Source organism: Nicotiana sylvestris, chromosome 11, assembly GCF_000393655.2.
Source record: "Nicotiana sylvestris chromosome 11, ASM39365v2, whole genome shotgun sequence".
Classification (NCBI taxonomy): domain Eukaryota; kingdom Viridiplantae; phylum Streptophyta; class Magnoliopsida; order Solanales; family Solanaceae; genus Nicotiana; species Nicotiana sylvestris.
The window spans coordinates 4383817-4406602 of NC_091067.1; the positions used below are offsets into that span (position 1 = coordinate 4383817).

At 34.6% G+C, this 22786-nt stretch overlaps 3 protein-coding genes across 3 annotated transcripts; all 3 read right to left on the reverse strand.

The window, feature by feature from the left end:
* Positions 1-1184: 1184 nt before the first annotated feature.
* On the reverse strand, positions 1185-5215 carry LOC104242975 (eukaryotic peptide chain release factor subunit 1-3-like). The gene is made up of 3 exons (XM_009798098.2): positions 5130-5215; positions 1531-2981; positions 1185-1321 (listed from the first exon to the last, which is right to left on the reverse strand). Exon 2 carries the CDS (start codon positions 2965-2967, stop codon positions 1654-1656), a length of 1314 nt encoding a protein of 437 aa, XP_009796400.1. The 5' UTR covers positions 2968-2981; positions 5130-5215; the 3' UTR covers positions 1185-1321; positions 1531-1653.
* Positions 5216-8319: 3104 nt separating this feature from the next.
* Positions 8320-9775, reverse strand: LOC104242959 (eukaryotic peptide chain release factor subunit 1-3-like). The gene has a single exon (XM_009798072.2). It carries the CDS (start codon positions 9698-9700, stop codon positions 8372-8374), a length of 1329 nt encoding a protein of 442 aa, XP_009796374.1. The 5' UTR covers positions 9701-9775; the 3' UTR covers positions 8320-8371.
* A 2490-nt stretch (positions 9776-12265) lies between these two features.
* Positions 12266-19467, reverse strand: LOC104242950 (autophagy-related protein 18b). Its single transcript, XM_009798064.2, has 11 exons — positions 19295-19467; positions 19117-19190; positions 17800-17873; positions 17588-17697; positions 16552-16643; positions 16027-16139; positions 15710-15829; positions 14963-15108; positions 14637-14747; positions 13289-13354; positions 12266-12686 (listed from the first exon to the last, which is right to left on the reverse strand). Exons 1-11 carry the CDS (start codon positions 19351-19353, stop codon positions 12551-12553), a joined length of 1101 nt encoding a protein of 366 aa, XP_009796366.1. The 5' UTR covers positions 19354-19467; the 3' UTR covers positions 12266-12550.
* Positions 19468-22786: the final 3319 nt, after the last annotated feature.

Below are 22786 nucleotides of genomic sequence, written 5' to 3' on the forward strand. Positions count from 1 at the left end.
ACAAAGACTATTCATGATCTGCAAGATAAGCAGTCAACTAAAAAACGAAGAGAAGAGAGAAAAGTGAAGCCAGTATCATAATCCTGACCAAGCAGTCGCAATCACCCAACAAAGTAGTACTACTATCAACCGTACCACGACATGAAATAGTCAGGGAGATCACATACTACTGACTTCAGTAGAATCATACTTGCATATCAGTAAAAACTCCCAACTTCATAGATACTATCATAGTATTTATTCATAGTACTGAAATCGGTCTATCACACGACATACCAGTCAAAAAGATCTCACAACGTGAAATAGTCATTGGGATTATATACAGCCGACTTCAGCAAAATCATACTGCATATTACTCGCTAGATAATATGATAATAATTAAGCTACTAGATAATATGATAGTACTCGGACATTTCACTCTTCCAAGGAGCGCATAGCAGGTAACTCCCTATCAACTCCAACAGAACAGATTAGGTTCTTGCATAGCTGCTACGCTGCCACATGGATCTTCTTCTCAGTTCTTTCAGCAGACAAGCCACTATAGAGATGAAAGCGACCCTCTTCAGATTGGTCAGACAAACATGAACATATCGTTAGCAGCTTCATTTCATCATCCATCTAGTAAACCAGGAAGAAAAGAACATTAGGAAGGAAATGATGCAAATATTCCCGATCTTCAAAAGAAATTGCATGCAAAATAAGATAATTGTTCTATCATCAAATTAAGGAGATCTTTACTGCTAAGCTGACTAAAACTTAACATTCAAAGGACATGCCCACGGACCTGAAGAGCTCCCGGTAACTTGTTGCTAAGCACATGAGCGGCCAAGTCAAACGCGAACCCTCGCACACCAGTGCAAGTTTCTTGCTTGACTCTTGCACCGGCGTTTATGAGATGAAAGTTACCTTCATATTGCTCAGACAAACTCAAAGAAATTAGTGGCAACTTCTCCATCTAGTAAACCAGGAAAAAAGAAACAAAATATTAGAAAGGGATAATGAAAATCTCCAATATTCAATAGACATTGCATGCAAAAGAAGATAGGTGGCTCGATTAAAAAAGTTGATCTTTACTACTAAGTTAATTCAAAACTTCACACTCGAGGACAAGACAAAGTCTATGCCCACTGACCTGAACAGCTTCCAGTAATTTGCCACTAAGAACATGAGAGGCCAAATCAGGCGCAAGCCCTCGCACACCACCGCAGGCTCCCTGCTCCACTCCTGCACCAGCACTTGTGAGATGAAAACAACCTTCCCATTGCTCAGACAAATGTGAAGAATTTACTGGCGACTCCATTTCTTCATGCAGGTCATCCATCTAGTAAACCAGGAAGAACAAAAAGAATATTGGAAAAGAAATTAAGAACAAAACGAATATTAGAAAGAAATTAAGGCAAATATTTATAATCTCCAAGAGATATTGCACACAAAAGAAGATAGGTGGTTTTGATCATCAAAGTTGGTTTTTACTGCTAATTTGATCATAACTTCACATTCAAGAACAAGACGGCGTCTCTGCCAACTGACCTGAAGAGCTCCCTGTAATTTTTCGCTAAGCACAAGAGCAGCTGGGCCACGCAAGAGCCCTTGCGCACCAGTGCAGGCTTCCTGCTCCATTCCTGCACTGGCATTTGTGAAGTTGCTTAATTGCTAGTCAGAATCTTCATAAAATTCACCTTCATCAGAAAGGTCATCAAAAGCACGAACATCAAGCTGGTAGCGGAGAATCCCTCCAATGCCACCAAAACCACGGCAAAACTGAGATCCTTCTTGTGATTTATTGGTAACAAACTCCAGACTACAACCAAACCTCCTGTACTCATTTGCAAACCACTCAAGCAGTGGCAATTTATCCTGAATTTCTAATTCTGCATTCGTAGCAGGGTCGCGGAAGTTACTTTGGACAGTGTCTTGCTCCTTATTCAAGTGTTTGATGACTGTTTCTCCAGAAGTGTTATTTTTCAGCACATACCTAGTCATGTCCAGATTTTCCCACACAATAAGGGTCTCAATAGCACCCATTTCCAGAACTTTCAAGGTATCATCAACCCCAAAAACATACTTCCCAGTGTCCTGACTAATCTCCTCAAAATACTTGCCTATCAATTTCTTCTCTTGTATAAATTTCACGTTGGCCAAGATCTCAGCAGACAACTCAATTGCTTGATTGAAACCATTTTCTCCTCCATAAGAAACATCGACCACATTCAATATTTTTGCCTGAAGACGAGGATCAAACATATCAGACTGGCTAAGCTCTGTCTTAAAGTCAGCTGATCCAGCTAGTATCAGGCCTGAAACATTGGGCTGACTGGTGGCAGGATTAATATAAAACTGGGTTGCAAGCTCTGCTGTTTTCCTCACATAGTTGTGCCGTTTCTCCATCCGAAGACGAGCAAAACGCAGTGCTGACTGTCCTCCTCTTCCGTGTTTTTTGGGCAGATCAACACTAAACTTGTGAAGAACCTCCCTGGTATTGCCACTCAATGTCCCGAAAAGTGTCCCATTTCCATCCATTATAATAAATCCAAACTTGTCATCAGATTCCAAAAGTTCATTCAGGGCTTCTGTGTGGAACTTGTTATCACAAAGATATAGAGATGCATTAATGGGCCTGAAGGGCTCAAAATCAATTGTAACCTTCTTCTCTTTCCCATCTTCAGTCATGATCGTTCCAGTGTAAAGCACAAGCCCATTTGGTGGAACCTTGTTATAGAGTTTAAGCCTCTGCTGAGCAGATGTGATTGCACCCAACACAGATTGACGATTAACTCTACTTTTAATGTTCGATGCAGTTCCAAACTCATCTCCAAGCATCTTAGTGACCCTAGATACTTGATCCCGTGGAGGCATGATAAGAGAAATCATGCTGGTACCATTGCCTCGAGCAGCTTCAAGTGCCTTTATAAGTTTCTTGATCTTCCATATCTCGATATTCTTATCGTTATCATGACCGTCAGCCATCAATGTACACCGAACTGTAGTTCATAAAAACAAAAAATCATCAGATATTAGTGCACAACCAAAGACTAAGATAAGTAAGCTCCAAGTGACAAATCAAATGCCCGAGCCTTCTAACAACCAATCAATGACAGCTATTGAGTGCTAAACTTATGATGGGACAGTTACAATATCCACTTAGAAGTTCGTATAGGAACTTTAATGAGCTTGTATAACATCCAATTTCCCCAATTCCAGAGCTAATATCTATATGTGCTGATAATCTTCACGAGTTTACTTCTTTTAAAAGGCCTAATGTTTACGGGGGCTACTATATCGCTGTAACATCAAACAAAAGCTAAAAACTATGTGATCACTGCCTCATTGAGTACTGAATAGTGAATATACATCTTGATATAATAAAAAATTAAAATCTTATAAAAGTTGATTTTTTCCTGAAGCGCATCTTATTATAGCTATTACAAAATCTTCTTTCTTTTTCCCCCTTAAAATTAGAATCTTGTGAAAGTTGATTTGAAGCTTCTTATTACAGCTACTACAAATCTTCTTTCTTTCTTTCCTTTTTTCCTTTTAAGGGAAAGCTCTTTCTTTAAACCCATCCCCACCAAACCCCCCACCCCACCCCCACCCCCACCCCCAAAAAAAAAGTCTTCTAAGAGACCTTTTTTTCTGCAAAATATCTTCTAAGAGATTTAACTTCTTTTCTTGGATGATTAAATGATAGGCAACGTGTACTTCTCTTCACTCCACAACACCTCCTACTTCACCCCTTGGATATATCAATAATAAATTATCAAATTAACCGGCTAACTCAAACCGCGAAGAAGATTAAAACAACATGAATACTTGACAAACAAAAAGCTAATTCACTTGATGCTTTTCAAAGGGATAACATACCAAAGCAAGACGAATCAGTAGGTGGATTCAGTGTTTTATCCAAAAGATTATCAATCAAGTCAAAACCAATAAATTACATGCCTTCTTTAAAACAAGGATGGAGAATTTTTTACCAACCTTCCATGAACACTATAGTACACATTAAATTACTCAACTTTAACAAATTTCTCAGGCAAATTTTGTAATTTTGGACAATAAATTCAAATTTTTTTCAACGTTGGGGTCCGAACCAGCTTGCGCATGCCTCTGACTATTCCACCGGGTACCTGCTACCTCCCACCAGAATAAGTACAAAGTAACTGCCCACCATGGCTTATCCAGGTGAAGAAATGATGTGGTTTTGAAAGAAAACACAGAAGAAAATTGCAGAATTGAAATCTAAGAAGATGAGCTAATAGTATCTCATATCATAAGAACCAGTATACAGCCATTGTTTCGTACATATACTCTCATAGTTGGGCTAATTTGTAAAGTAAATAACTAATGGGCCTAATTGAAATATAAGACAAGGACCAAACTGTAACTTCTCAAACTAAGTAACTAACATAACTACTTTTATTCCATTACTACTCTTAAAGCCTAAGGTACTCCTCTCGTCTGTACAAGCTCTCATTCAGGTCATATCAAGAAATCACTAGTGTCTTTTGAATCCATTGGGATTTAATTTCCTACAATAAATTCTTTTTTTTTATGATTGTAGTGTCCGAAGTAGCTTGCGCGCACCTCGACTATTCCACTAGATTCCTAATACCTTCCACCAGTATCAGGTAACTTTACCCACCAAGCTTTAGTCAAGGTAAGAGATCACTAGCTTCTATTTTTTTTGTTTTTTTGTGCATCCGTTGGGATTTAATTTCCTACAATAAATTCTGTTTCTGTCTAATCCCGCCATAAATTTCCAGAAAAAAATAAACAGCCTTAACTCTCTTTGATTTTACCATGTTCTCTGATTAAACCAATTTCATTAATCATAACCACGTTTAAGATCACTTTGTTTAAAGGCGCTCACTAATTTCTCCAATAAAAGTAACTCATATAAAATAGTAAGAGTACTAGATTTTAAGCAATAATCACTAATCTAAATCATCAGTTTCATAATCCAAACAAAACAACATAATCTAATCGCTTCACCTAGTTAGATCAATAAAACATAATAAAAATTAAACAAAAAACACATATTAATAAACAAATGAATAGATCACTCATCAAGGAAACACAAATTTCAAGTTTAAAATAAATAAATAAATAAATCGAAACGATGAACATACCTTAGGGAGAATTGAGACGAGAATTCGTCAAAAAGAAAAGAGAGAAAAATAGAAAGAGAGACTGACACGGCAGTTATGGAATTTCTAAAGAAAACGGAGGGAGCGTTTTGTATATATAGTTATTCTAATTGGGCCCCACAAAGAAATATAAAATACCGACTTTACTTCCCTATATATTTTGTTGGCGTTTGAACATAAGAATTGTGAATTTTTTTAAAAAAAATAAATATTCAAGTAAAAATGGTATTTGAAAATTAGAGATATATTTGGATATGAATATCAATTGGAGCTATTTTTGAATTTTTGTGAGTGATTTGAAGTGAAAATTAATTTTTTGGAGCTTTTCAATTTTCAAAATAATTCTGAAATTCAACTTAAGTGAACGGGCCCAATTCTTTATTTTCATTTTCCCCTAGATTAGAAAAGTAAGGGAAAAAAACAAAAATAGCCATATTTATCATTGGCAATTGAAAAATAGCCACAGTTCTAAAAGTAATCGAAATCTAGCCACTTTTTTATGTAAAGATAAAATCTGAACAAAAATACCCTTAAAATTTCGGAAATATTCTAGCATAATATGCTGGAGTTCGAAGTTTTACATATGAGCTTCCAACATAATGTGGTGGATTTTCATAATGTGCTAGAGTTCCAATATAATATGCGGGAAGTTTATATGCAGGAGCTCCATAATCGAGCATATTATGCTGGAACTTTCCGTGTTCTGGAGTTCCAACATAATATGCTGGAAATTTATATGCAGGAGCTCCATAATCTCGCATATTATGCTAGAACTTTTCGTGTGGCGGAGTTCCAACATAATATGCTGGAAGTTTATACGCATGAGCTCCATAATTCTGCATATTATGCTCAAACTTTTCGTGTTTCAGCAAAACAATGACTATTTTTCAATGACTTTGCAAACACTGACTATTTTTCGATTACCAATTCGAAAATGACTAGCTCATGCTATTTTCACGAAAAGTAACCATCAACAAGTAAGTAATTTATTTTATGACAATAATATTCGAATTAACTTACGTGCATTTAAAACAAGCAAGTACTTATTTTAAATCTAGTTTAAAAAGAATATCAAAGAATTTTACAAAGAAGAGGATCTTGAAGGACGTTTTTCTTTAGTGTAAAACTATTCATTCTTTATTTATTTGAAATTGTAAAAAAAGATTCAGAAACTATTATAAATGATATTAGTTTTTTTTTTGTAAGTAAATGATTTTATTTACCTGTATCAATATATACAAAACAGCAAATCAAATTGATCCTAGACAGACCTTAGGCTCAAACAACTCTATCTACTCAGCAATCATACAATTCTAAGGATAAAAGTTCTGTTCTTCAAGCTTCCTTGATAGTCTACTCTGCATTAATCTTCTACTTATCACCTCTTGAATAATATATTTAATTAGCACTTCAATATGTTGTTGTTGCACTTGAAAACTCTCATATTACTTTCTCTCCAAATATGGTATACAACACAAACACAAGCCAGAATTAAATTTCTAGTAAATACATACTTGCATCCGGTGTTTATATCAAATCAAATAATTTAGTTTTAGTAGTTCAAAATTAAAGAAAAAAATATAACAGTTAGGGATACCGCTTCGTCAAATTTTTTTTACTAATCTTTCATATATAATCCAAATGAAAAAAATAAGAAAACAGTAAAATATAATAAAATGATAGCGCTTGTCACAAAGAGCTAAGTAACTTATGAAGTTGGAGTTTGAAAATTTCTATGTGAGGCCAGCCTCATTTTATGTTTTAATACTTTTGATGTGAGAGTTTGAATAATGCAACTTATTCAATGTTTTAATATTTTTGAACTACTAACCTCTTAGAGATTATCAAAGCACTAAACTAGTGGATCATAAGTGGTGAGAATATTACAATACATTTTTAATATTTAGGGGTGATGCTGTTTTGGATCTTAGTGCCAAGCTTTATCTCCTCTATTGATTTGGTTAGCGTGTTGCATTTACCAAAATATGGCCACTGCATTGTGTGAATCCCATCTGCTGAAACAGTCAAAATATCCAATGGCGAGCGATGAGCATCTATCTGCATCTCTGTTATGTAAGAGCCGACGGCTCGGTGCACAAAACATCCCCATTCACGCAGGGCCAAAGAATGTGATGTAGACAGCCTACCTTAATGTAAATATTAGTGTCTGCTTCCGCAGCTCGAAATAGTAGTAACTATAGTAACATTATCACTAACTCATAGTTCAGAAATCAGCTATCCCACAACATACCAGTCATAAAAATCAAGCAACATGATATAGTTATTGACATTACATACTACTGACTTCAGAGAATATAATACTGCATATTATTCAAAACTTCTTGCTTCCTAGATAATATGATAGTACTTAATCAATAGACTACTCGAAGGAGCATAGCGTAAAGCTGCTAAACCGCTATATGGATCTTGTTTCCGTTCTTTCAGCAGACGCGCCGCTTGAGGGATGAACATGACCTTCAGATTGCTCAGACAAACGCGAAGAAATTACTTGCGATTTTGTTTCTTCATGATGCAGGTCATCCATCTAGTAAACCAGGAAAAAGAAAAGACTATAAGAATGTTGCAGATTTTTCTACTTTACGTTCAAGGACAAGACGAGGTCTCTGCCCGCTTACCTGAAGAGTTCCCAGTAATTGGCCGCTAACATGAGCGGCCAATCCAGGCGCTAGACGCTGTGCACCAGTACTGGCTTCCTGCTCAACTGCTGCACCGGCATTTGTGAGATGAAAGTGACCTTCATATTCCTCAGACAAACGCGAAGAAACTACTCGCGACTTCATTTCTTCATGCCTGTCATCCATCTAGTAAACCACAAAAAAAGAAAAGATTATTAGAAAGGAAATCACTACAAACTTTGTCAGCTAAATTGCTCATAGCTAACAAGAGTTTCTGATAATTTGTTGCTAACCCGTAACTTAGTAGGATTAGCGACAGATTTTGCTGTTTAGCTACAAAATTTGTCCGTCTGTTTTTTAAGTAGTGAATGATGCAGATAAGTTTAATCTTCAAAAGACATTTTGCACGCAAAAGAAGATAGATTATAACATTCAAGAAATAAGACTACATCTCTGCTCACTTACCTTAAGCGCTCCCACTAATTTGTGGCTAAGCACATCAGCACCCGAGTCAGGCATGAGTCGTCGCGCACCAGTGCAACATTCCTGCTCCATTACTAAACTGACATTTTTGAAATTGGATGATTGCTATTCAGAATCAACATAAACTTCTTCATAAACTTCACCATTGTCAGAAACATCATCAAAAACTCGAACATCAACCTTGTAACGAAGAATAGCGCCAATGCCACCAAAACCACGACAGAACTGAGATCCTTCTTGTGATTTATCTGTAACAAATTCCAAACTACAACCAAATTTCCTGTACTCATTAGCTAACCACTCAAGTAAAAGCATTTTATCCATAATCTCTAACTCCCCATTTGTAGTAGGTTCGCGAAAGTTACTCTGATGTGCATCTTGCTCCTTATTCAAGTACTTGATTATTGTTTCTCCAGTACTGCTATTTTTCAAAACATATCTAGTAACGTCGAGATTTTCCCACACGATAATGGTCTCAATAGCACCCGTGTCTAGAACTTGCATTGTATCATCAACGCCAATGATATACTTCCCAGTGTCCTGACTAATCTCCTCAAAATACTTTCCAATAATATCGATCTCGTGCATAAATTTCACATTGATCAAGTGCTCAGCAGATAACTTAATTGCTTGGCTAAAACCATCTTCCCCTCCATACGAAACATCAACCATATTTAATATCTTTTCCCTAAGACGACGATCAAACATATTAGAATAGCTAAGCTCTGTCTTAAACTCTGCTGATCCAGCTAATATCAGGCCTGAAACATTAGGCTGGCAAGTTGATGGATTAATATAAAAATGTGTTGCAAGCTCTGCTGTTTTTCTCACATAGTTATGTCGTTTCTCCATTCTAAGACGATCAAAACGCAACGATGACTGTCCACCTCTCCCGTGTTTTTTTGGCAAATCAACACTAAACTTGTGAATGACATTCCTGGTACTGCCACTCAATGTCCCGAAAAGTGTCCCGTGTCCATCCATCACAATAAACCCAAACTTCTCATCACATTCCAAAAGTTCATTCAACGGTTCTGTATGGAACTTGTTATCACAAAGATATAAAGACGCGTTAATTGGCCTGAATGGCTCAAAATCATATGTAACCTTCTTGTCTTTCCCGTCTTCAGCCATGATCGTTCCAGTGTATAGCACGAGCCCGTTTGGTGGTACCTTGTTGTAGAGTTTAAGTCTTTGTCGAGCAGATGTGATCGCGCCCAATACAGATTGGCGATTCACTCTACTTTTGATGTTGGATGCAGTTCCAAACCCATCTCCAAGCATCTTAGTGACGCGTGATATTTGATCGCGAGGAGGCATTATTAGAGAAATCATGCTCGTACCATTGCCTCGAGCAGATTCTAATGCCTTTATTAGTTTCTTGATCTTCCATATCTCTATATTCTCGTCGTTCTTGTGATCGTCTGTCATCATTGTATGACAAACTGCAGTTCAAACAAAAAAATCCACAGATTATTTAGTACACAAACAAAGACGCTACAAAAAAAACTGGAATTAGCTACGAATTTCATCACTAATTTATCGTTAAATGCTCGTAGCTAGCAGAATTTCTTGATAATCTGTCGCTTATCCGTCACTAAATGACATTAGCGACGGATTTTTCTGTTTAGCTACAGAATTTGTCGGTCGCTAAAACCTAACAAGCTAATACCAAACGCAATCCCCTAATGACAAACAATGCCTAAGCGTTCGAATATTGAGATATGGAATATCAATAAATAAAAGAATAGCATCTTACAACAAATAATTTTGTTTATGAAGAGAATCTTATTAGAGATTTTACTCTTCTTACTTTCTTTCAAGGGAAAAATCTTTCTTTTATCATCCAAAAGTCACGAGTGGTAGATGGTTTAGAGGTATGGAAATAAAGACATACTAGGACGATCACAATAGGTCATGGGTTCGAGTCGTGGAAGCAGGGGCGAAGTTATGTTGGGTTAAGGGTGGTCAGTTCGTCGAAAAACTATAGTTTTGTGTATATAGGTAAAATATTAGGTTTTATAGGTATATAGTAATATATATTGAACACACTTTGTTATGGAATTTTTCTCTTCTTTCAAGTTTGAATACCCTTGGGAAATTTCTCGCTTCTCCATTGCGTGGAAGTAATACTCGCATTAGGATAGCTGTCTACATCACACCCCTTCCCCGAACCCTGCGTGAATGCGAGATGCTTTATGCACGAGCTACTTTTTTTTTAGGATGATCACAATATTATTTTTTTTGGGTTTCCCACCCGATGTCCGGTACCCGTATTGGAGCTCGACTATATTCGAATTCACGCCGCTAATAAGGGCCTCATTCGGGGGAAGCGCTCCCTACCAAGGATTTTTCCATATCCAGACTCGAATCCGAGACCTCTGGTTAAGAGAATAGCAGTCTCATCCACTGCCCCACATCCTTTAGTGGTAGGATGATCACAATATATTCTTTCAACAGGCAAAATTAACGAAACATATTGATCATATACCTTCTGAATTAATCAGCTAACTCAAGTCAAGTAGGAGATTAAAACAAGCATAATCAATATCTAACAAACAGATACGAATCCTCAGTCCTAGACAAGTTGAGATCGACTATATGAATCCTCAATGTTAAGCTCAACTCATACAGAAGTTTGAGATTTCAAGCAAAAAATAAAATTTAATTAAAACAATTTTGTTAAACATACCTTGGAGAGAAGTAAGACGAAAAACGCAAAACGAGAAAGAGTATAATACTTTGGTAGAATTCTGGAGGGAAAGGTAGGTATTTATAGGTTACTCTGGGCTTATAATTAAGTTTACGAAGAATTAACATAAATAGCCGCCACCCAACCGTTTAAACTAAAATAGTAATATATGTATCATTCATGTATTATATATTTATAATCTTGTATAACTAATTTATAATATATGTATACCGGCTAGCAAAATATAAGTAAATCCGGCTGGTTATTTGTATAAATATCCCTAATTTTATTGCTATTTTCTTTCTTAGTGGTTTTTTTGTGTGGTGGGAGTGGGGGTGGGGTGGTGGGGGTGCTATAGGTTAAATTTTCTTGGTTGGAAAGAATTATTGACTAGCTTAATTTATTTCCGTAAAAATTAGTGGTACTTTTCTTGGAAAACAAGATTTTCTTCTCCAATAAAGATTAATGAAGAGAACGATAATTTATGGAAATATGTCTTCGGAACGGGATGAAACTCTCTATTATTGTAAAAACTAACTTTATGTGCAAACACATATCATGTATTTATTGGTCGATATAAACACGTGGGTTATTTTAAGAGTGAATAATTATGGCAAGTGAATTATTGTTGGGAACTTAAAAAAATTGTTATTAAGAAACTGTTGGTGAGATTAATTAGATCAATATTTAATCAAATTAAATTTGACATTGTAAGGGGCATATTTTCTTTATATTTTCATCAATTTGAAACTCCAAAATCCAAATAAACATGTTCCTAAATCCTACCGGGACAGTTTATCGCTAAAACACTCAGAAACTGAAATTTTAATGCGAGTTTTATCTATTAATTTAATGTTCTCTAATATTCATGATATTATTTTCTGATCTGTTTTTAGTGTAAGGATTGGATATTTGAAATTCTTGTATCTTTTTTAAGTGTTAAATTGGATATAAAAGTATGTCACATGTGATAACCATATTATAATGTTGACAACATCATCAACTGATTTTTGCTCTACGGCTTGAACCTATGATCTCCTTGGCACACGGCGATAACTCTTACTATGATTACGCAGAGGCAGAGCTAGAAATCCGACTACGGGTTTGGCTGAACTCAATAGCTTTTGCTCAAACAATATTTTGTGTCAAAAAATTCATTGAACATGAACAAATATTAAATTTAAAACTATTATTAACACTTGAAATCGTCGTTCTAAAATCTAGAACCCATAAAGTTTAAAGTCCTAGCTCCGCCTCTGTGACGAGGAACAAAACTTAATTTACATATCAATGTATAACAAGGCTAATATTACAAAGGAACTTCCATAAATATAACTTCAGTTTTTTGGCTGTACAATTGCTACACAGATGAACTATCAAGAGCAGATTAAAAGTAACACTAAAGTTATATGCACAGTAGATGTACATTTTGGACAAATTGTCAATTGTGTTCTACTGGACAAGTTATGTAGAGTTTCTTCTTCTACTGTACATTCACCGATAGAGTGGCAACTCGAGCAGGACAGGCTGCAGTTTCGGCTTTAACATAAAGCTACGATGAACCTCAAGATTGTTGTTCGCAGTCTTTACTTTCATGATAATGAGGACGTTTCTGCTGTTAAAAGATTGAATTCCCGTTCCAAGGTCCACGAAGACTTGTTCTGATGGTTGACATTGTAGACGTACTCCAGGAAGTATCCGCCATATGTGATCATTGATATAGTGGCTCTACAGAATCAAATACAGACCAAAGAGAGTAAAAAGGAAGAGCCATCCATTTTCAAACACAAACTCAAACGATTTACGGAAACTTGGTATGATAACATACCAATAAATCTTCAGTAAATCATCCAATACTATAGAAATGTCACATTATGAGTTAAATACACCCCAACCCCAAAAAAAAAAAAATGAAAACCAAACCGAGGGAGGATCAAAAGGGTGCTACGTTGACATAACTCGAAATAGGAGTACCATTTAAAGATAATACTTATAACCTGAACACTAAAACCCCAAAGCTTCGAGTTTCATTAACTCAAGATGCTTGGATTATATAGCAAGTAGCTTTTTTGAATCTGCAGATCATATAACTAATAACTAGAGGCTAGAGCAGAGGATTGTTGACACCTCGTGCTCAGCCTCAGTATTACTATGTCCAAAATATAAAAAAAATTATGTATTGTGACATTGCATCTCATTGGCACTTCGGCCGCTCATTAGAAGCTTATGATTACTAGTGGCAAATACTAATATTACCAGTTCATGAAATAGGGTGAATATTACAGGAATAGATGCACAATAAATAAATGGAAACAGTCACATTTTCTCACCTTAGTACGACATGTTCAGGTGTTGCTGTCTCGTCAAATTTCTCTATTTTGCGGATCACTGTATTACTGCATGACAGTGTTTAAGAAGAATTTTGATGAGAGATAGATTTCAGGAGATTTATTTCCTAAAGATAGAAAAGGCGGAAGACAAACTGAAATTCGATTGAAGAGTACAGAAGAAATTCATACTAGTTTCATTGTTCAAAAGCAAGATTTCTTTTTGATGCAAAACAAGCCAATTGAAAAAAATACAGATTATCAAGTCGATTATATCTTCTTTATAAGAAAAGGATTATTAGTATCTCCTCCACATTTGTGAAGTCTCTTTCCAACGTAGTGAAGGGGAACTTTGATGGAGTAATTAGACCTCTTTCTGCAGCTACCAGCAGCTGATCCCAAAATTTCATTAACAATCTTATAGGTCAAATTATGCGCTTTCAGTCATAGAAGAACTCCAGTTCTTTTATCCAAATAATTCCAGCTCTTATCTTGGTATGAACTCAAGAAACCTATTATTTTTCCATAGCGTTTGAAGGGCAATCTTACTGACTTTGAATTCCAGGTACAGGTTGCCCAATTTATTTTTGAACAAGCTTGAAATTGCTGTTATAGTTTATGTTGCACGGACTAGAGTCTACTGCACCTGTGTCGGATCCTCCAAAAATGCTTTGATACACACCCGACGATATTTTCAGCGAGTCCGAGCAACATATTATAGTCACTTTGTTAGGAGAATCTGATATTAAAATGTCAATTCTACTCAATCATCAGAAATAGCGAGGCAGTTGAAAGAGGTAACAACAAAAGTCTCTGTCACTTGTAGATGCGAGGAGCAGAGGTGACACCATCATTACGCAGGATAGCTAAAGCGGGAGACACCATATTTCATAATAATAGGCAGGACAATTTGCAACACCTATTTCTAGAAAAGATTCGACAAGTACTATAAAACATCTGGAATTTCAGTAATGATGTAAGGTCTTTAAAGTTTAATCCGAGAAGAGGCTGTGGCCCTTGGTACAGCAACCAACTTGCTGGCTAAGAGAACAATGACAGGGTAATATTTTGGAAATCATAATATCAAAGTAATTGTGTAAAATCTCAATATAAATAATTTTCAAGTATAATCACAGGATCAAAGTGCAGAGAGGTCATCTGAATAATTTTCATGAAAGTAGGGAATATAGATGCAAAAAAAAACAACTTCAAGTGCGTGAAAAAAAGGTAACAGGTTTTGATAATTAGGTTGCCTTTGTTAAATATGTACTGAAAGTTGCAAATACTGCCAATTTAGTATACGTCAAAACATCAAATTTGGATGGTATACTTTGTGGATAGAATACAATACCTTCTCACTCCAGCTGGAACAGCACGATGCAGTATGCAATGTTGAGCAGGATCCAGGGCGTCGCTAACAGTATGAGGTATTGGTATTATTGATGCTAAAAGACCAGAAGACCTTGTACAATTTACAGTGGAAGTAAGGAGAAGATACAAGATAAGGAAATTGAATAAATCATCAACAGTGCAGCTTTATTTCGCAGTTGAGCAACAAAAAAAGATGAGGGCTAATCTATTACGAAATAGAAATGTGCATACTTATGTATCAAGAAATAATAAAGGAAGAGAAGTGATGGAGGTTAATAAAATGCACTTGGGAAATTGATATCTCACCTTTGATTTGGGGGTGAACTCAAAGAGAAAACATGAACAGAACCAGAAGAACTAGTTGCAAGAAGAATATCTGGAAGTTCTGCTGCTGGCGCGAACGACAAAGAAAAGATATTTGAAGTGTACGTCCCTCTCCTGAAGCTATATGACTGCCAAAGGAATTGAATTAACAATCAATCAAAAGGCACAATTCAAATGAAGTTGTGACACAGAAGCATCAATTACCTGACAATTGTAATGATACATAACATAACATATCGCAAGTGAAACAGTACTTTCCCACTAGTTAACGACCTGTTTTGTTTATAGGTAATGTATTAATTACCACCAATAGTTTTCCGTTCTCATTTTTCCCAAATAATGTACACACGCTATTTACTTCTTTGTATCAAACTCAAACTAGTTCTAGAATTTGTAAGCTGAGCTCGACAGTCATCAGTATACATACCAATGCAGAAGCTCTATGATGGCAGAGAAATACATCTCTCGAAACATATACTCCCTCCGTTTCAATTTATATGAACCTATTTAACTGGGCACAGAGTTAAAAAAAAAAAAAAAAGACTTTTGATCTTGTGGCGTAAAATGAGGCACATATACTTTGTGTGGCTACAAATCATTGCATAAAGATATATTGCTTCCAAATATGGAAATGGTACGGACTAAAAACGAAATAGGTTTACATAAATTAAAACGGAGAGAGTACTACTTAGTATCACATTTTGATACAATATGTTCTTAAGGGTTCACCTTAGTCGCGTCTGAAACAAGATGAACTCTGATCATGGTCCCTTGTTCAGACGCCGTTGCAATGTGAGTCCCGCCTGATGAAAGTGTCAAGACAGACAATGGCGCTCGATGAGCATCTATCTGCATTTTTATAACAGTAACCGAATAAGACAAACTCCTCCGTTTTGTAAAGTTAAAAAATGTTTGTAAACAGAGTTGGTTAAAGGATAGGAAAGCGCTAAACTATTAAAAAATTATGATATATAACATCTCAAACCCATTGATCTTATTATAGATAATTTCGCAAGATCAATACACATAACGGTAAGAAACACGACCTCACAGTGTAAACGGAGGTCGGAAACATTATAGACTAACAAAGATCCTTTGGTTGTACTTGCTGGAAGAGCCAAATATGAACCGTCCAAGCTGGGTGAAAATGCACAAAGTCCTAAAATTGGAAACAAGAACTCGTCGATAAGCAAATGTGCTAGGCCAACTGGAACTTTATAGCATCTACTTTCATTAAACAAAAACCTGAAAGTTATAAAGCAGTGAGAGCAGGTGCACTAAACTCCCGCTATGCGCGGACTCCGGGGAAGGACCGGACCACAAGGGTCTATTGTACGCAGTCTTACCCTGCATTTCTGCAAGAGGCTGTTTCCACGGCTCAAACCCGTGACCTCCTGGTCACATGTCAACAACTTTACTAATTACGTCAAGACTTCCAGTTATAAAGCAGTGACTTCTTTTATTCTTTTCCTTTTTGGTTGATCTTTTTATGCAGGATGGCGTAAGTCATTGCTCCAATGATTATAAGAGTGAAGTCACTAAAACTTGAAAAAAAGATTTTCCGGACAAACCTTTTGGATTCGGCACCGTATCAATAGTGTCTAATATCTTAAGACTGTTTATATCATAAATAAATGTCTTCTCCTGCAATATGACAATCAATCTGCAAATTCGAGGACATTGTTTGATAAAGAATCGGAACAAGGGAGAAATAACAAATTAGGGGTCTTTAATCAAAATTGATTAAAAGAATTGAATGCATTAACAATCAAGTCACAAAGAACAAATACGTTCATTCTGTTCTCATTCAGAATCAAGTGCATATTCCATAGTACGGGGGGGGGGGGGGGGATCCTAGCTGCCACAAGAAAAGATTATATGGAAGTCTGATAATTTAACAGGAAAATTTTGAACACTAGTATGATCTCAGACTAATCGATAGTAACCATTGTCAGTTCAATGAGAGAAAACCTGCTAAAGGTTGTGCTATGTTTAGTCTTTCTGCATCTCAAAATGAATTCTTATCGCTCGTTTAATTTGTTTATTAAGATAAAGCCATAGAGGTTTACGTAAGTATGCTCTTACTGCAGGTTATAAACTTAACATACATTGAATGCATAATGCCTATTCATGCAAAATGCAGACTGAGGCAATAACCAAAAAATGGCAAATCCAAAGAGCAAAGTAGCTGCCACAGAAGTGGAACAAGAAAGATAACAGTAGCCCATCTTGGTTATTTTTGTGTAGGATATTAATTATCATATCTAAGGGGACTATATATAGGGATATGATTAGGTAATAGTACCATTGGAATTATAAATAGAATTAGAGAATTCAAGTTGTTTGAATGCAAGAAAGGTTTCATTTTCGTTTTGCTGTTGGTCGACCTTAATTTTAGAGTGTTAATAAAGTAAGAAAACTCTCATCTAAACGTTCAATCTAATCTTTATTACCAAGGCGAATCGATCCTAATATCAACTTTTCTTAATCGATCCTAAGAAGAATGCTACAAGCTTTTTTTGTTACCATGAGAATATCTGACTACGACATGCGAAACAAATAGAACACTGGAAAATGAGAATCTTAAATGAAGCAAATTATGTTTACCTTTTCTTATTCATACGAACAGCAAGGATAGAAGTTAAGAAGTTTAGTTCCTCAAGAGCTACTCCAGTCATAGTATTAAACATACATAGTCTTCGAGGCGACAAAGATGGCTGTAGAAACGACACAAATAGTAAAGTAACTAAACAGAAATCTTGTAGATCAATGAATAGTTAGAAGGACTATAACTAGAACTTAGTAGTAAATTGCGGAACCTGTTCACCAGCCCCAACGATTGCGAGAAGGCTTGAGCTAAACAACATTTCTACTATAATGAATGCTCCAGCAGCTAACATAAAATCAATTTGTCAGGATACTGAAGCTAACTTGTATCTCTAAATTTTTATGCAAGACCAACAAAAAGATCATAAATTTAAAGACTTTTATATCCCATAAGCTCCTTTTTTTGACACTAAAATTTGAATATTGATTATCAACTACATTGAAGCAGCAAAAAACTAAAAATAAAGATATCCCCTCCATCCCGAATAACTTGTCATATTTTGCTCTTCGAGAGTCAAACTACATGATCTTTCACTAACATTTTAACATATATTTTTTCATTATATTGATATGAGAAGAATTGCAAATTGTACTACTTTTCATATAGTTTTCAAATATCAAAATTTTAATTTTAAATTACTGAATTAATCTGATTCATATTAGCTTCAAAGATTAGTCAAATTGACTCTCGAGAAGTGAACCATGTCAAGTATTTTGGGACGGAGGAAGTATAACTTTTAGCTGAGTTTCCTTCTACCTGAACTTTACAAGAAAGCAAATACACCTTAAAACTAGTGCAAGTTTCCAATTTTTCCACAAAATTCAATCAAAGATCATCACTTTATAAGCTTTAAAAGAAACCCTTTTTAGTTCATAAGAAAATACTGGACCTCCAGCCAAGAAAATAAGCAAAAAAATCAAATTTTTGGTTTAAAGATTGTTATATCCCATTGGTTCTGTTTGACACTAGAAATTCTTCAACTTTTAGCTGGATATTGATTATCAACTGCATTGAAGTAACAACAATAAACCCAGTATACCCTCACAAGTGGGGTCTGGGGATGGTAGTAAGTACAAAGACCTTACCCCTACAGTGAATGTAGAGAGGCCATTTCAAGTGGGACCCTCGGCACGAGGAAATTGAAGCAACAAAAAATAAAAACAAAAATACTACTTCTACAAGAAACTAGTGCAATTTCCACATTTTTCCATAATATCAATCAAAGATCATAAATTCATAAGCTTTAATATAAACCCTTTTTAATTCACAATTAAATACTGGACCTGCAGCCAAGAAAAGAAGCCCCAAAAAACCAAAATTTTGAACTTTTAACTGGAAATTGATTATCAACAACATTGAAGCAACAAAAAATAAAAATACTACCTTTAGCTGAATTGAAAACTTGTCCAACTTCCAAAATATTCCATATTTCAATCAAAGATCATCACTTTACAAGCTTTAAAAAAACCCTTTTTAGTTCATAATAAAATACTGGACCTCCCAAAAAAAATGGAGATTGTTTACATACCTCTTTCATAAAGGAGTCTTCCAGTATTACAATCAAAGATTTTGAAGCCTTCCCTTGTTCCAATTGCAAAACAACTATTTAAAGATTAAAAACAACAATTAAAACAAACAACTAAAACAATATTGACGAATAATTAATACCCACAAATTTTCTTGTAAAAAAAAAAAAAGAGGATTACCTGTTGTCTTGATTGAAGGAAGCACAGAGAATTGGATAAGAAGAGGATTGATTTGCCATTCTTTTAGTAAGAAAATTATTGTATATGAATGATTGATTAAGTAGAGGGAAATAAAATGGCAGATTGCAGAGAAAGATTGAAAGTGCAGTGTAGTTAAAAATTGTAATTAGTATTAGTTTATTTCTGTATTAGTTTTGGATTAGACTTAAAAAACAAATTTCAGAAGGTAAAGGAATTAGTAGTAGTTTGTTTGTCTTGATATGGGTAATGAAGTTGGGATTGGAAAAAAAAAACTAGTTGGGTCCAATTGTTTTGATTTTTATATGAGGGAAATGACACGCGTAGTAACTTTTAAGTATATTGTTTAAAATATATTCGCAGTTTATAATGTATTTAAACATTAGCTAAACGTTTAAACCTCAAGATTCAAACTTTCATCGCGCCCTAAAATTCAAAAATTATGTCCAGAAATTCGAATCTTACGTCACGAATTTTAAATTAGATGTTCAAAAATTCAAGATACTTAGTTCTGAATTTCAAGTTAGGAAAATTTTAGGACACTAAGTCGTCAATTCTGAATTAGCAGATCAAAAATTCCGGATACTTAATCCATAAGTTTGGCGAATTGGCTAATTTTTAAATATATTATAAATAACGAATATATTTTAAATAGCATACTTAAAATAGTTACATAAACAATATATAAGTATCAAATCTTGTCGGTCCGACAGAACTTGTGAATAATTAAACAATATATTTAGGCATGTTTTGTCCATCCAAAAAAATGTGTGAATTATTTGTACCAAATTAATACTTATCTCGCATAATTTTGAACAAGCCAAGTTTTGTCTATTCGGTAAAACATATAAGTAATTTATACCAAAGTTATGACATGTAGGTGTAACTTGTGAAAGCATAATTTTCATTCTTCCACTCTACATAATTTATGAGTTATGACCCGTAAGGTTATTTTTGCACAAATTCCTTAAATGGGGTCAAAATTTAAACTGCAGTCGTATATGATCCTATTTGTGCAAATCATCCTATTCTGAAAGGGCCTAATGCTAAAGGACTTAAGCTGAAGACTATGGGCCAAATAACATGGGCCTTTATTGGGTTCGTAGTAATAGGAGTTGGGCAAAATTAAACTTGGCCAGACGGCCGAAACTAATTGCATCCGCTAGTCAAAAAGTATATAAATTATATCTATTTTTTGTTTATAATACATATATATACAAAAAAATATATTTTATCGGCTATTATTTTTGGGGTGGTTAAAAATATATATTTCTAGCTTGCTTCAGAGTGCAACATTGTGTATCGTTTATGTCTATTTCATCTTTTCTATTTTTTTTAATGTAGTTTAGAAATTATTTTGCAAGAAATCATTTTTAAAATTATTTCAACTGAATATATACTCATTGTTACATATGTTTGCAGGCGTGAAGAAAATGGAAAAGCAACAAGTTTTTAGGTTAAAAAGAAATAGTACATATGTTTGGAAAATATACACAAAATACTCCTTCTACTTACAATCAAGATCACTTATAAAATAATTATATGTATATTTTTGTAATAAAATTAATCGATAGATCTCTAAAATAGTTAACGACCTACATTCATATATTAATGTTCACCAAAAGTGTAAAAATCTTTACGATGTCAATGTATATAACTTAAATTTTAATCCACTAATAGGAAGAAAAAAAACTCAACTTTCTCTCACTACGCATCGTTTAATAATGTATTGTACAACAACAACAACCCAATATAATCTCACTTAGTGGGGTCTGGGGAGGGTAGTGTGTACGCAGACCTTACCCCTACCCTGGAGTAGAGACTAGAGAGGCTGTTTCCAAATAGACCCCCGACATCCTTCCCTCCAAGAACTTCTCACCTTACTCTTGGGGAGACTCGAACTCACAACCTTTTGGTTGGAAGTGGAGGTTTCATAATGTATTGTATCGTCTTGTCTTGTATTGTATTGTATCGTATCGTTTGCTAAATACAATGTTTAGATAGATTGTATCGTTTGCCGTCGTTTCATGATATCATGCACCAGCAATATGAAGAATAAACCTGCAATATTATAAAAATAATTATGAAACAACGTAAAATTACTATATAAAAAGGTAGGATAAATGATAAAACAAAATAATTTAATAATAGTAAAGGGTGAGATTGAGAGAAAAAGACAAGATAACAACACAGTCACATCAAATCAGTCGTTACATAAAGTGGCACATTTTGTTGTTATGTAACGGCGGATTTAACGATACGATACAATAAAATTTAAGTAACAATCAAAACAAACATTGTATTTAAAGTAACAATACGATACGATACAATGGGTAACAATCCAAACAAGATCTTAGTTTTTTCTTTCCTTCCAAAGAAAGCAAAAAATCAGCAGAAAAATCTCATGACTCTGAAAAAGCATCAAAGTGGGAAAAAAAGACTAATTGGTAGTTTTTCACCAATAGCTAAAACAATGCATTGTCACACTTTTAGTCAAAAACTGTCAAAATCTCTCTCTCTTTTTTTTTTTTACTTTACCCTTTTACTGTCTCAAGTTCTTTAGAGATTCTAGGCAAGGGCATCTTTATGATAACATCCCACCCCCACCCCCACCCCACCCCCACCCATCCCCCTCCACCCCCAAAAAAAATCAAGAAGAAAAAGAAGGGGAAAAAAAGAAAGAAAGATAATCTTTGTAGAGTTGTTGGTGTAATGATTGATTTACCATAGTCAAATTACTTAAATACTTATTTATATTTACACAAAATCAAATGATTTAATATTCGCAACTAAAAATTAGGCAAAGATATGTTAAATAATAAACATATGTATGAGAGAGATATGTCATGCATTCCATATTTATTAAATTTGGTATAAACATGATGAAGTTTTACCATCAACTTTTCCTCGAAGAAAACTTATCTTCTATCTCTGGCCTCGTTTGCCACGAAAATAAATTCACAAGCTCATATATCAAATCAGTTAATTAGACATGTCCTTTCTATAATATAAAGATTTTATCGTTTAATCGTATATATTAAGAATAATAAATTTGAAATAATGAAATAAAAAAATTTAAATTTATAGAAAAGATTCATCACCAAAGAAAGAGAAAAAGAAAGTAAATTGAATGTTAACCCTTAAGCAACAAAAATAATTTGTAATAGTTGTTTGATGCTAACTCTCAAGAGTCAAATTAACTTAAGACATAAAGATAAATAATAGTTGTATTAAGTTAAATTAACTTAATACAAAGCATACAAATGGAGAGCACAATCACAATCACAATAAGAAAGATATTGATTATATATAGTGCAAAAGACTATTTAATCTAGAGTTTTATTTTTATATACTGTCCGTGTATATAAATTAAATACTTTGATAAAGACCAGTACATATTATTTATAATATAGCCAAAAACACCTAGAAAAGGTATCAAATGGAGCAAAGGCCAATTTCCTCTACAACCTAAAG

What these genes read in the sequence shown, in the direction of transcription:
- LOC104242975 (XM_009798098.2), bottom strand. Translation starts at nt 2,967, where the DNA reads ATGGCTGACGGTCATGATAACGATAAGAATATCGAGATATGGAAGATC.
- LOC104242959 (XM_009798072.2), bottom strand. Translation starts at nt 9,700, where the DNA reads ATGATGACAGACGATCACAAGAACGACGAGAATATAGAGATATGGAAG.
- LOC104242950 (XM_009798064.2), bottom strand. Translation starts at nt 19,353, where the DNA reads ATGGCAAATCAATCCTCTTCTTATCCAATTCTCTGTGCTTCCTTCAAT. An exon ending in GTTCGTATGAATAAGAAAAG is followed by an intron (nt 16,644 to 17,587) that starts GTAAACATAATT and finishes TCGAATTTGCAG; the next exon opens with ATTGATTGTCATATTGCAGG. An exon ending in ACCTCCGTTTACACTGTGAG is followed by an intron (nt 15,830 to 16,026) that starts GTCGTGTTTCTT and finishes ATAAAAATGCAG; the next exon opens with ATAGATGCTCATCGAGCGCC.